We start from the raw sequence: 12,863 nt of genomic DNA on the forward strand, positions 1-12,863 counted from the left end.
GTCACATGCTCGAACAGCAGGTGTCAGATGATACATGAACACTGGGAACAAAGGTGATGTACACAAAGAGTTCACATCACTATAGCAGTGACAGTGTCTGGTAGTTTATTATCTTAATTATAATTTAATTTACAGATATATAGATAAAGTTTATTATTATTATTATTATGAACTCACTGTATCTAAAGTGAATTATAAGCAGGTGATGCTGAGGTGTATTTCCTTCTGGTTTGGTATAATTCTATAGTTTCCTCCTCCTCAAACCCACAGTTTGTAGACACACATCTACAAGGAAATATTCTTTTTTATTCTTTTCCATTCCCCGTCTCCATCTCTCATCCTCTCTGCCCTTGTTCCCTATCTCTCTCTTTGACTGTTGTAGAGAGCACAAACCACAGAGGAACACAGGGCGCTCTACTGTTACCATTATTCATACGGTGACAAATTGTACTCTATAATTTCACTCTGCCTTCAGTTGTGACTTTTGTCGAGGTATCCTGATTTCGGTCTGGATGTCTATAAAAAAAAAGAAAAAGAATCCTGTATCGTCAGACAGGAAGTTCTGCCTCGCCACAGAGATAAGACGCCACGCAGCGATCTGTCAACTACATTTGAATATGAGACGATCCGGGCTGCAGGCCAAACACAAGGGTGAAGGGAAGAACAAACTGCTCTGCAGGAGATCAGAACAAAGAACATCACACACACTCGTATTCACACTCCAGCCATATAGTTTACTGTGTGTTTACATGTGGGTTTTTCCGACCCAGACAAACAGACGATACACTGTTGGCGTCGGCCTAAAAAGTAGAATGAAACTAATTAGATGGACACTTGTGAATGAGTCAATAGATGTTTTACAAAGCATTTGCTGGTTTTCTGATCAACAGCTCAGACTTTAGACAGTCCCACTAACAAAGGAGCAGTGTGTGTAGTTAAAACATCACTGAGCTCCTGACACATAGTTCTGACAACAGACAAGATCAAAACAGCTTTTGTGTTTTCCCATGTGAATGGAAAGAAAACAGCATTTTACATACATTTGAATTTTGAATCATCACGAGTTGATTTTGAGTAGACCAGTCTGTTATAACCATTCAGTCTTAATTTTGTATTATTGTAAAACTGTTCTAGACACAATTTCCCTCATGGTTCCTTGTATTAATGTTATTAGTCCTTCCAAAGGGACTAATCCTTGCTTATGTTAACCTGCAGTGAGATATCCTTTCATGCCGAACCGTATTGGCAGCAGCGTGTTATTACCACACCGAGAATTCATCCACAAACAAGGAGGAAGATTAAAGAGATTACATGTTCGAGAGCAAGCTGATAATGATCCCTTGCCAGGGCCATCGGGTTTCCTCTTTATTAAGGTTGTCCAAAGGTGAAAATTGGGATTCATTATGAGTGTGAGGCCTCCGTTTGTTTCCCTTTGCTGAAAAACACGTGACTGATGTTACACAGCAACACAACTCGCCATCACAGAGTGAAACAACGGCAGAGTGGCGACGGCTATTTCAAATAACTCAAATCCCCGAGCTGAATCACTGTATACGAAGAGTTGGATTATTCAAATAGGTTGGTCGAGGTTGTGGAGGCGGCTCATTAATGCAGGGTGGCAGTTTGCAACCATCCTTCCTCTGTTTAAACCTGAGACTCCCCATGCTGGGTCATAAGCTTGTAATGATCATCAATCGGGGACCAATTTTAGTTGTGTTTTTTCCAAATCTAAACAATCATCATCAGATCTACCATTCCACAGTCGGGCACAATGTTTACGTGTGTGTGTTTCCTGATCAGCGTTTGGCCTCCAGCACCTGAACCTAGTTGCTCTCTCTCTCTCTCATCCTCCTCTCAACGCAGCACCTGAGAGCCTTTTCTGTCACAATCTTGTTTTTCCTCTTATTTTTTATTTTGTGTGTGTGTGTGTGTGTGTGTGTCTGCGGCCATACTAAAGTTCTACCATTGCACACTTTCAGAGAACCAGGTCCCCCATGGCTTCCCCTCCATCGACATGGGTCCCCAGCTGAAGGTGGTTGAAAGACCAGAACTGCCACCATGCTGTGCGCTGCCGGTGGAAACCCAGACCCAGAGATCACCTGGTTCAAGGACATGCTTCCTGTGGACATCAGCAGCAGCAACGGGCGAATCAAACAGCTCCGCTCAGGTACAATTGATTTCCACCTGGTTCACTTTCTTTCAAGATGTTATTCTACATGACATATGGAACATGTTTAATTATAGCAAAGGCATGTTGAAGGCTAAGAGATGACATTAAATGCCAACAGACACACTGATAGTCGTGTTAGACATGAGACTGATGTGAAAACACAAAGGGCCTTTGTTGTCATGTGTGACTTAATTTATTCTCTTTCATCACCAAGCACATGAAAGTTTTACACAGCTTGTCATTGTCGCCGCGATTAGTTGGCCGGGTTCTCAGACGATTCTATTTCTCACAACAGCTGCAGCCACTTTTTTAAAGTAGCACAGAAAATTGCGATGAGGTTGTTCGTGCGTTCCTGCAATCCGACAGTGATACATGAGCTTGTAACCTTTCAAAGTACAGAAAGAGAATTCCTCACCGCATTAAATATTCTGTAATCCCCTCTTAAACATACGGCTGGGTCACAATGAGGCCAGCCGGTGATGCATTCGCTCGGATTCAACCTTGAGAAATACAAAAATCAATGAGGTACCCTTTGTTCGCTGTATCAGTGCACTTGATAAATAAACAGCGCTCGCCTGACCTGGATCAGATTGAAAGATTAGTGGCTTCTGACCAGGTTCGGTCTTGTCACTCCTTACTAAATCTACCTCACTTAGAGCGTGTCAGGCCGGGCTGCGGGTCTGAGGCCCCGAAGATTAAAGAGGCGAGCTACTCCAGAAGAAGCCAGGTGCTAAGCTGCCCAGTGGAGGCTGAATACAGGTCACTGGAGCACGCTCACTTGGGCTGTGCACGTTCTCGCAATATTAAATCCTGGCTCTCTACAACCCAAATTAGATTCCTCACCAATTAGATACTAACAAATCTACTAATTGTTTGATAATGTTTTTATAGCAAGGAATAAATTGTGCCTAATAATACAGTCTTTTCTCTCTCTTTTTTAATTTTACTGGCGGCAACACACGTTTAATTAGTTTTCTTCCTTGCACCTAGTGAGAGTGTCCTGAAAACGTGCTGATATGTAATGCCCCTCAAACTTCTTTCTTATCCGCCACCTCCTCTTGACATCTGCCGCCATATCAGCATCAGCCACATGACCTGAAATTAGAAGTGCATTAATTTGCTGCCACAGTGTAATGGGAAAGCCGGAGCCCAGTTCCTCATATTGCATCACACATTTCCAGTTAGCACACATTAGACACATTAGTCTCTCTCTTTCACGCCATCCAAATCTAATACCTCTGACCTGAATACGTTTTGCCCTGCGTCACTCTAATTGCTGTGTATTGCTGTCATTCATTTTCTCTTGCCCATCTCACTAACTGCGATCTGCACAAAATAATGGGGGGGGGTCATCTTAAAATGGGAATCTATTTTAGTGTACCATTCAAATGCTGCTGTGAAGTCACATGTGAAGGGACAAAGCTGCACTAGGCAAAGAAAATCTAAATCTGTGTAGTTTCCGGTATTTACAGACATCGTGTACAGTCCAAAAAAGCTCCCACCTCCTTCATAGCGTTGATGAAATACTATGTCACATTGCATCAGTTTATTTTTTTCTGTGGCCGAAGCCATGTTTTACTAACTAATCTCTCAACCTGTTTGCATCAAAATTACTCCCACCTAGGTGGTACACCAATTAGAGGTAAGGATGATGAATAAAGTGTGTTGCAAACTATCACGTTCAGACCATTTCCCCACATCAGACCCCTGCATCCCCACCAGTTCCAACATTACCAGGTTCATTCACGCTGTTACAGCAGCCACCCGCCCCTCCCCCCACTCCCCCCCCCGTTCGTCTCTACCCCAACATGTTCTGTCTGATCATGTTCTGTCTGCTCCTTAACAAACAAATGATCACCAACCCTGATGCAGGAGAATGGAAATGCAAAAAGATGGTCCAAGGTGTTATTACGTAAATTAGCTTTTTCCAGTCTCCTGTTTTGCTGTTAGAAATTAACCCTGTTCTTGAGTGAAACACAAACACACACACACACAAACACGTTCACCCAGAAACAAAGCATCTCTCTGCTGCAGCCTCTTCTCTGGCTTTTTCAGTTAAAAAGGGGCAAGGAGTTGCATTTTTAAACTAAAGGCCACAGTCGCCACTAGAGGATCCACCTGCCCTCCTCCATGCAGTTAATGTAAATTCAAATGGCTGCATTTGCATACAGCCGACGCAGCATTGCCCCCCAGCATGGGAACAGGATGCCTGCTGGAGATTGTTAAGGGCGAAGGTTCCCTTTTTATGGAAATCCTGCTTTTCTCCAGAGTAAAAGCATGATTTCCAATCAACAACAGAGAGGTAAAAAGTGGACGTCTGGGTCAAGCTGCATACATTTGGGACCGCCAGCAGTCTGTCTGAGTGTTATTGCATACACAGCAACTAATACAGTCCATATTCAATAAGTTGTTTAACTCTTTATGAGTTATGATAGCCTCATGACAGCCTCTGGGTCCCTCCTGCTCGGTGAATGACCTTGTGGAAGATCCAGCGTTCCTGTAGTTGGGAGTAATTGAAGGAGTTTAGTGTTTCAGCTCTGGAAACTGTCACACCAGCAGCCTTCTACATTCCAGTAGTACTTCCACTGTTTTTTCCCATGGGAGAGTGGGTAGAGTGACAGATTCGTGACACCAGCATTAGTATGCAGTTGCATGTCAGCGCTGAATCAGTCAGCGATGAGCTCAGCAAGCGGAGCAAACACCTTGGAGGGACGTGTTGTCATGAGATCTGAGGTGGTGTTATCACATGTCACTGCCCCGCCCTGTTCCGCTCCTCCTTGTTTTGGTCTCGCCTTGATTCGAGTCCTTACTGGTTGGTGGTGAACCTGTTTGTTGCATTCATCTCATACTGCATGATGTGGAAAAAAATATGTAATCCTGACATCATCGTACACTGAGTATTTTTGTCATTTTCAAACTGCATGGTGGCTGACTGCCTCGTACCATGCTGTGTCTGAGACATGATGACTGTTTCTTTGGTCTTTGAGAAAAGTTTCTTTTTAAATGTGTATTTGTTAAATCGAGGGAAACCAGGTAAGTTTGGTGTTGTTGATCTTTTTATCAAGTTGTCAAATTATAAATGGCCGTTGGTAAATCAGTAGCAATGATCCGTGATGCTTCTGGACACGGTGTGTCACTGTGACCACCACAGACAGGACTCCTGGCTTTCATGGTTTGTTAGAAACAACATGTTAGCCTTCTGTGTGATCACTGCAGCTTCTCGGGATTGTGAATTCTAATCCAAGCCATCTGGCAGAGGAGTGTCCCCCCTTGAGGCTTTCAGTGAGACATGGTCAGATAGTTTGTAATGAAAAGAACACTGAAATGGCCTCCACTGCTAAATGTGTACTCACAGGCTGAAGGAAGTATATCTGCCCTGGCGGCAATTTGGAGCAATGTCTCCTGTTATGTTTACATTTGTGCTGTACTTAAATATGGTCACATTTGTATTTAATGTCACCATTAAGCATCTCTGGAAACATTATTCTCAGCTCAAAACACTTCAGAGTAACGTCCCTCCTGAGGGTCTAAATAATGTTCCCCTTGCTAAAACAGTGTTAAACACATTTTGCACAGTTGTTGATATTACGCTGCAGCGGTTGATGGCTTCTTAAGATATAACATAAATTCTGCTGCTTCTCTCGTGCAGTACAGCTGCAGTGCAGCTTAGCTGGGGCTCTAACATCTGGCTGAGCTAGATAACCCTCAGTGACATAAACACTTTGGTTGTCAATTAGTTCCATAAGCAGAAAGCCTAATCAGACTGTGATTGTTGTGACATGTTATTCAGATGATTAATTGACCCTCAGTCATGGTCTTTTTTCTCCTTAACACGACTAGCAAATATTCTGTTAGCAGCTCCGGTAAACTTGCCAATAAGCAAAAGACTTATGTTGCTGTAAGCATTTTTTATTTTTTTTTGACAAAACCACGTCCGTGTCTGAGACACTTAATTACGCACGAACTGGGTCATACTAATTGACTACAGGCTCTCAAGCGAGTCACTGTACAGATATCTGCTGTGGTTTCATGCAAAGTTACATCTCATATTCCACAACTGTCAAGACAGCTAAATTTGTTAATCCTCCATGCAGGAGCTCTGCAAATTGAGAACAGCGAGGAGTCCGACCAGGGGAAATATGAATGCGTTGCCATGAACAGTGCCGGGACTCGTTACTCTGCTCCTGCCAATCTCTACGTACGAGGTAAAGTCCAACGTCTCTCTCTCTCTCACTTCTAATATTTCTGTTGTGTCATGTCCTTGCAAAATACAAAGAGCTGTGTTAACCTTTGAAAATTCTTGGCTGTTTAATTCTAAATGTTGTTCACCTCCAACAACCATGCATCTCTGTGTCTAATCTCCCTTTAAAGACCCTGAATCCCGTTAGTACAGCTACTTGTGTGATTTGTTTTACTTTAGTGATTTTAGGTGATTAAAGCTCTTCTCAGGAGTGCGTCGCAGTGTGTGATTGACATTTTCCTCACTCTCCTGCTAGCTGTGTTGCAACTGCCAGGGTGGCACAACTAAAACTCTTTATAATAATGTGATGTGTGCAAAGGGTAATTCCCAACGTCCCTCTGTCCACCTTCAACCTGAGCAGAGCTTGAATCTTCCTGGATGAGTGAAAAAGAAGCGTGCAGGGCCTTTCATTAATGTCTAATCGCCCCATTTATACCACTTCTTCTTTCTTCCGCTCACCTTCAACAGCTTCTCTCACCATTATCCGTGCACTGCCATTATTCTCACCAACTGTCTAACCTCAACGTCCTGTTTGGCCGAGAACTCGACCAGGTGCGGTCTCTGTGAAAACAGCTGCATGGAAACAGATTCCTCTGCTGGCACTGGGAGCTGTGACAGGCCTTGTTTCTTTTTTGTTTTTTTACCCTTCTGACTGTATCGAAAGGCTCCATTAACCCCCCCCACCAGCACCAAAAGGCATGGAGGTGCCTGGAGTTTCATGGTTTGTTTTTGTTGTGGTGTGTCTGCAGACTAATGCAGGACAAAGGCACCATTCTACCCGTCCTGGAAAGTGCTAGTATAGGGGAGAGAATAGTCGAGGTCAGGCCCGGTGAATAACACCACCCTGTCTGATAGACATGAAACACAATAGCTGCTCCAGTTGTTCGTGTGTGTGGAGTTGGGTGTGAGAAAGTGTCGGGGGAAGAAAGAGACATTTCAGCTATGACTCGAATCAAGATGACGATCTTTTCCAGACAAATCCCCCCCTCTCTAATAGTAGTATCAGTATTTACCTTGTAAAAAAGAAAATCCAGGGGAAATGTTTTTTCAGCCGACAGTTGCTCCTGGATCAGAGGAACCAGAGGTAAAATCATCTTCAAGGGCCATCGCAGCGTCAAATTTACAGATTAAACCCCAGGGGCTCCAGAAGGTTTAGATCTTAAATCTTGACAGAGGGAGGCAGTCAGCCAAACAGCAGAGGCGAGGGATGGATGTAAGCCTCGTCTATTAATCAGGCCATGTCTGTCACAGGTGCAGACATGGCCCTTTTTTTCTCCACAGAGGTAATTACAGTAGTTGTGTGGCGTGGCGCCAGCAGGGCCCCGGGGCCCAGCTAGTCTGTAACACACCACCCAGGTAGCTGTCAACCCATTGGCCCCGACACCGGCTCTTTCCACCAGCCTCACCACACCAGTGGAGAGATAGAAATCAAACCAACCGTAACCTTTTAAAAGTGTTCTTGTCTGCAATGGGGAACAAAGGCTCGAGCCATGTTTTCACTCGGTCTTTGTTGCCACTGCAAGAATGAAGAGACAAGACCCGGGGCTGTGTTATCACTGGGCTGCTTGATTGGGTTTAAAACATGAGGGACTCCAGACAAGTGGCCTTTGACGCGACTCTTCCTTTACTCTCTTCCTTTTCATTGAAAGACACCAGAGGGAAGATTTAAGCTTTCAATGTCTGCTCCAATTTGTAAACATAACAAGCGTTGGAAGCAAACGAGTCATTGGACAACTGTTCACGTTTTACAGCGTTGATGTTTGGCAGCAGGCTGTTAAAATAGAACTTTTAATACAATTTTAAAATGACGTTTGGGTTTTAAACAAATAAAAAACAATAGAGTTACAGTTCTTAATACCTTGTGATGCACACGCCATCGCCATTTAATGCCCAGATGGACTGTTTCAATATTCCAGTCTCACTTTTTTTTAGTGTAGGCTTTAAGAATCTATCACTTGATTATATGTTTTGCCTTCCAAAAATATCTTCCTCCCCACATTTATTGCCTTGAAATGTCAATAACCACAACTTGAAGGCGACATGAAAAGATTAGCAAGGGAGAAAGAATGGTGTTATTATTCTCCATCAACAACCTTGTAACACCCGCCCACACATACATCCCTGTCAGACTTCCATTAAATGGGCTCGTTATGGGTTTGGTGTCTGAGAAAGTGTTTCAGCCGTCCACTCACCTGATCCAATTCCTGTCTGCAGGTGCACTACCACGCTGCGAGCGCCTCCGCCACCATCACCTTCTCCTGACATTTTAGAGCCGCCACAGAATGAATGTCCTCATATTTCTGTGTGGGAGGGGGGGAGGCGGGCGGCGGGGTGGGGGGTCTGCTCTGCTCGTGGATTGTTTTTCTCTTCCTGTCTGTATATCTATTAATTGTCCTTCCACCTCTCATCCGTTAAGAGCGCGTGAATGTTTACGTAGGTGTGCGGGTGCCTTGTTTGTGTCGGGGTTGCTTTCGGTGACCCCCCCCCCCCCCCCCCCCCCCCCCCCCCCCTCTTAAGAAGGACTCCATCAACAGTGGCAGAATCACAAGCGCACTGTGATTGTGCATGAGCGCTCATTTGTCAAGCGCTTATCCCACAACGGAGGAGGGATGTCAGCCTCTGTCTGCCGGCACTCCCTCATATATCCATGTGACATGTCAATATGTCACAGAGGATAAAGTGCTGCAGCTGGGCTTCTCTCTTTACCAAAATGTCTTCATGCTGTTCTATGTGTGTGTGTGTGGGAGTCAGGGAGGGAAACTTCCAAATGTGATCAATCTGAATAAGTTCTCTGAGGAAGAAGATGAGGTACAGGATCAGATTGAGTGACCCCTACATCAGCAAGTGCTCCTGAAGGATGCATTGTGCATGAGGCATAAAGAGTCCAGTATCAGGAACTTTTTTATTTGATCTCTGATTCATACATATAGGTTATTCAGATAAACATAATACTATAACCTTGCTCATCTAGTGGAGCAATAGCATTTCAAACAGCACAGTAATTGTACAAGTGTGATATCAGACAAATATCTGGAATAATCAAAAAGGTCTTGATATGTTCCACTTAGGAAATAAATAAACAAAATATAGCTTTTTTAAATTAAAAACAATAAATACAATGAGTGAGTTTCCCTCCCTGGCTCTGTATGTTTGCATTTTCCTGCTAATATCTGTACCATGTCACTAACCTCCACTGGGTCTATGGAAAACACTGTTTGGTTTCACTGTCTTGTCTTCCTCCCCACTGTCTTTTCATTCCATCGCTCACCTCCATCCAAATCACTTCATCCACAAACAGATCAGCGGGAAGGTTGGTCATTTTCACTTTCAATCCCTTCCCTTCAATTAGATGCAGATTTTTAGAGTTAGGTTGCCCATCCCCTCCCAGCCCCTCGGATCAAGAGACACAGATACTCCAACCTTGAACCTTGAATTAAAAATAGCTCCCCTCCCCTAACCCTCCTAAATGTGTTGTCAACATGTTTGCATGAAACCCTGAATAGTTCTTGCATGCTACACATCGTCACTCCCTCAAACCGTGTTGTGATTAGTCTTTGTTAAACCGTCCCTGCGCAGCTTACTTCAGTCATTATTAGATCTCTGTTGTGTTGCGTATTTTTCCAACCGCACCCTCAGTGTCACTGTCAGCGTCATGCACCAAAAGCTATAGCTCCTTTCACTCTCAGACTTTCCAGCCCTGCAGGGACATGGAGCCTATAATAGATTACTCTTGTATTCAGACGGCAATGGGACGTGTCAGGTATTTAGGCAGCAACACCCCTGCTCTCCTCCTGAGAGACAGAGGTATCAGGAGGGACAAAGCTGTTCTCAAGAGATTGTCTTTTCTTTTTCTTTACTGCCATGGATGTCCTCCACCCAGAGACTGAAGGTGTGATGGGTGCATGCTGGTGTAATGAGAGGACAGCCCCCACATCTCCCTTGTAATTTTGCCGCAGGAAGTCAAGCAGGAAAGACAAGTTTATGATGTGTTGCTGCAAAACTTTTTATAAGAAACCTAAACTCTATTGAAGTTACTGTAAAAATAACTAATTGATTTGATAGTCTTTGCTCCTTTTATCCACATGTAAACAAGTGGAATCTCTGTTTTAGTGTTAATGAATAACGACATTGACACCGTCCATGTGAGGTTATGTTTTGGAAGTGATTTCTTCACTCAGAACCATCTCCAAAACACAGCCCCCACAAAGAGCTGACCTATGGAATATTTAAGAATGAGCTGGCAAGGTGCTGACAGGGGGATGATCAGCCATCATGGTTTGCCCAGTGCTGCTGCCAGGAAGCCGGGGAGGTTGCTGACTCTGTGCCAGTTTGCACAGATATTGATTCACCGAACAGGTTCTGCTATCCTTGGGCACTTTGTCAAGGCAGTTAAATTTTATAGGTATCCAGCGAGCGGGCAGGCAGAGTGGAGACAGGGCTTATTTTGTGGTTTTGATAGAGTCCTGGAGCTCGTCTCTTCAAGCTGCTCTCAACAGGAGAGAGGCTTCGGGGGAATCGATAACAATTACCTGCCCTCTAGTCATTTTGTTCCACAGCACCTCTCCAAACTTAACCGCACGCCATGAATTATTCACAACATTAAGTGTTCGATATACACAGGCCCCATTGACTGACTGCTTTTAGCTCTGTTTAGTCTACTTCTCCACGGTTTCACTGTTTCATAAGGCGTATGTTAAGCGTATGTTGTGAAAAATAGCAGCACTCGGAGAAGCTGCCAGGGTGTGAGAAGACACACGTGGTGGCTGGCATGAGTGGAACACCGAAGCCTTTTTACTAACTCATCTGTTGTGCATTAGTCACTGTGGAAATCAGATGTTCGCTCATTTTTATGAGAAAATTGGACCAAGTCCCTCCTTTATCTTCTGCCCCTAGCGTGCGCAGGCTTCTTATCCCGTCCCATATCTTTCCCTTGCATGCTCTTCCTGAGAATGCTGTCCTCGCCCTGTTCCCAGGCTGGTAACACTAGTCGACCTGTCCCATCTAAGCATGAACAAATCATCTCAGTCCCTGTGAACTCCAGAAAGCTGATGTCATGGCCGATAATCTGTTAGTCTGTCTGTCAGTGTGTGTCACTTTACTCCTGCATGAATCCCTCGACATGATGTTGTAACTTCATAAAGTTGTTCCCCTCCTGTCCACTGAGTCATCTTAAAAACTTTTTTAAGATGATTTTTTATCATTTATTCTGTATTAATAGTCAACTGCCATCGTTACTGACACCTCAACTTTGGCTGAACTCTTTGGTTTTTTATTTGCCACACATCTCCCTGAATAATTAAGTCCTTAAGAAATACATTTACTTTTGATTTACTCTGGGAATTGTCGAAAAGTAAGTGAAAGACCTAATTCCACGACATTGTATCAGTCTGTCAGTTTTGCGGCACAGACCTGGAATATTAATATTGAGACACTGACATATCGAGCCAAGAAGTTCAAGCCTACATGATTGTATTAATTAAAAACCAGCTTCAGGGTCTAAATACATCCACTCAATTATTTGGGGGGGGGGGATTCTGAGGAGTGGGAAGCAGGTCCTTCTCCTTGTTACAGCGCAGTCCACGAGAACCAGCCTCTTCCTGACTGGAATCTCAAAACGTGCTTTTGTGTTTTTCCATTTCACCACATAATGAGGGGGAATAACAAGCATGGCTGTAATGACGTTCCGGTTCAAATTAGATTCGGGAGGGGAGGGAGGGGTGAAGGGTAGGTTGGTTGGGTGGGGGGGGGGGGCGGTTAGGGACGGTGGAGGGAGACTCACATTTTAAAATCCATTTTCATGGGGACCGGAGCAAAAGAGCAATTACAGTGGGTGTTTTTTTTTTTTCTTTCTAGAGAGACACAGAGATGTTGTTCGTGCATTAGGGGAAACAAGCAGCATGGATCCTGCAGGGAGAGCTCCGTGCCTCGATGTTTTGAATACATACAAGCAGCAAGTAGTGAGGTGGCAATAACGGCTTCTCACTCGGGAGCTTAATGTTTGGCTTGGCCTCACTCTCGACACAATCAAGGTCAAAGAAGTCAGAGCTCCTCCTGCCTACATGTCACAGTCGCACACTACAGCAGTGTTCAGCATGTCATAAATCCAACAGGTCTGACACTGATGGATCTTCACACAGCAGCGTCAAGTTTTATGTTTTTTTGCTTTACCGTGTCAGGCAAGTCGGCTGTCGTTGCCAAAAACTTACCAGAGGAAGATCTTTAAGTGTATAAGCAATGCCTGGGTGTCTTTATTTAGATGGAAAACAAGTGGTATGTAAATGCCGGCTGCCTGTTTATTCCGGGCCAGCTTCTCAGCCTCTGCATCGGTGTTTGCCTCGTCCCTGGCGACGTCAACCGGGCCCTCCGTGTCTCCATGGGAACCCCTTTTTTAATGTCAGCCTATCTGCATATCAGGAACTGCACAAAGAGAGAGAGAGGGAGAGAGCGAGGGCG

General features: G+C 44.3%; 1 protein-coding gene across 1 annotated transcript in view; it reads left to right on the plus strand.

Annotated features, from left to right (window-relative positions):
• The window catches only part of LOC128454056 (receptor-type tyrosine-protein phosphatase F-like), a 156,225-nt gene that overhangs the window by 83,979 nt on the left and 59,383 nt on the right, over positions 1 to 12,863 (plus strand). Inside the window, 3 exon segments of the mRNA XM_053437215.1 lie at positions 1,980 to 2,039; positions 2,042 to 2,167; positions 6,265 to 6,375. Coding sequence (XP_053293190.1) covers positions 1,980 to 2,039; positions 2,042 to 2,167; positions 6,265 to 6,375 — 297 coding nt within the window.

This window comes from Pleuronectes platessa, chromosome 13 (assembly GCF_947347685.1).
Source record: "Pleuronectes platessa chromosome 13, fPlePla1.1, whole genome shotgun sequence".
In the NCBI taxonomy this organism is placed as follows: Eukaryota; Metazoa; Chordata; class Actinopteri; order Pleuronectiformes; family Pleuronectidae; genus Pleuronectes; species Pleuronectes platessa.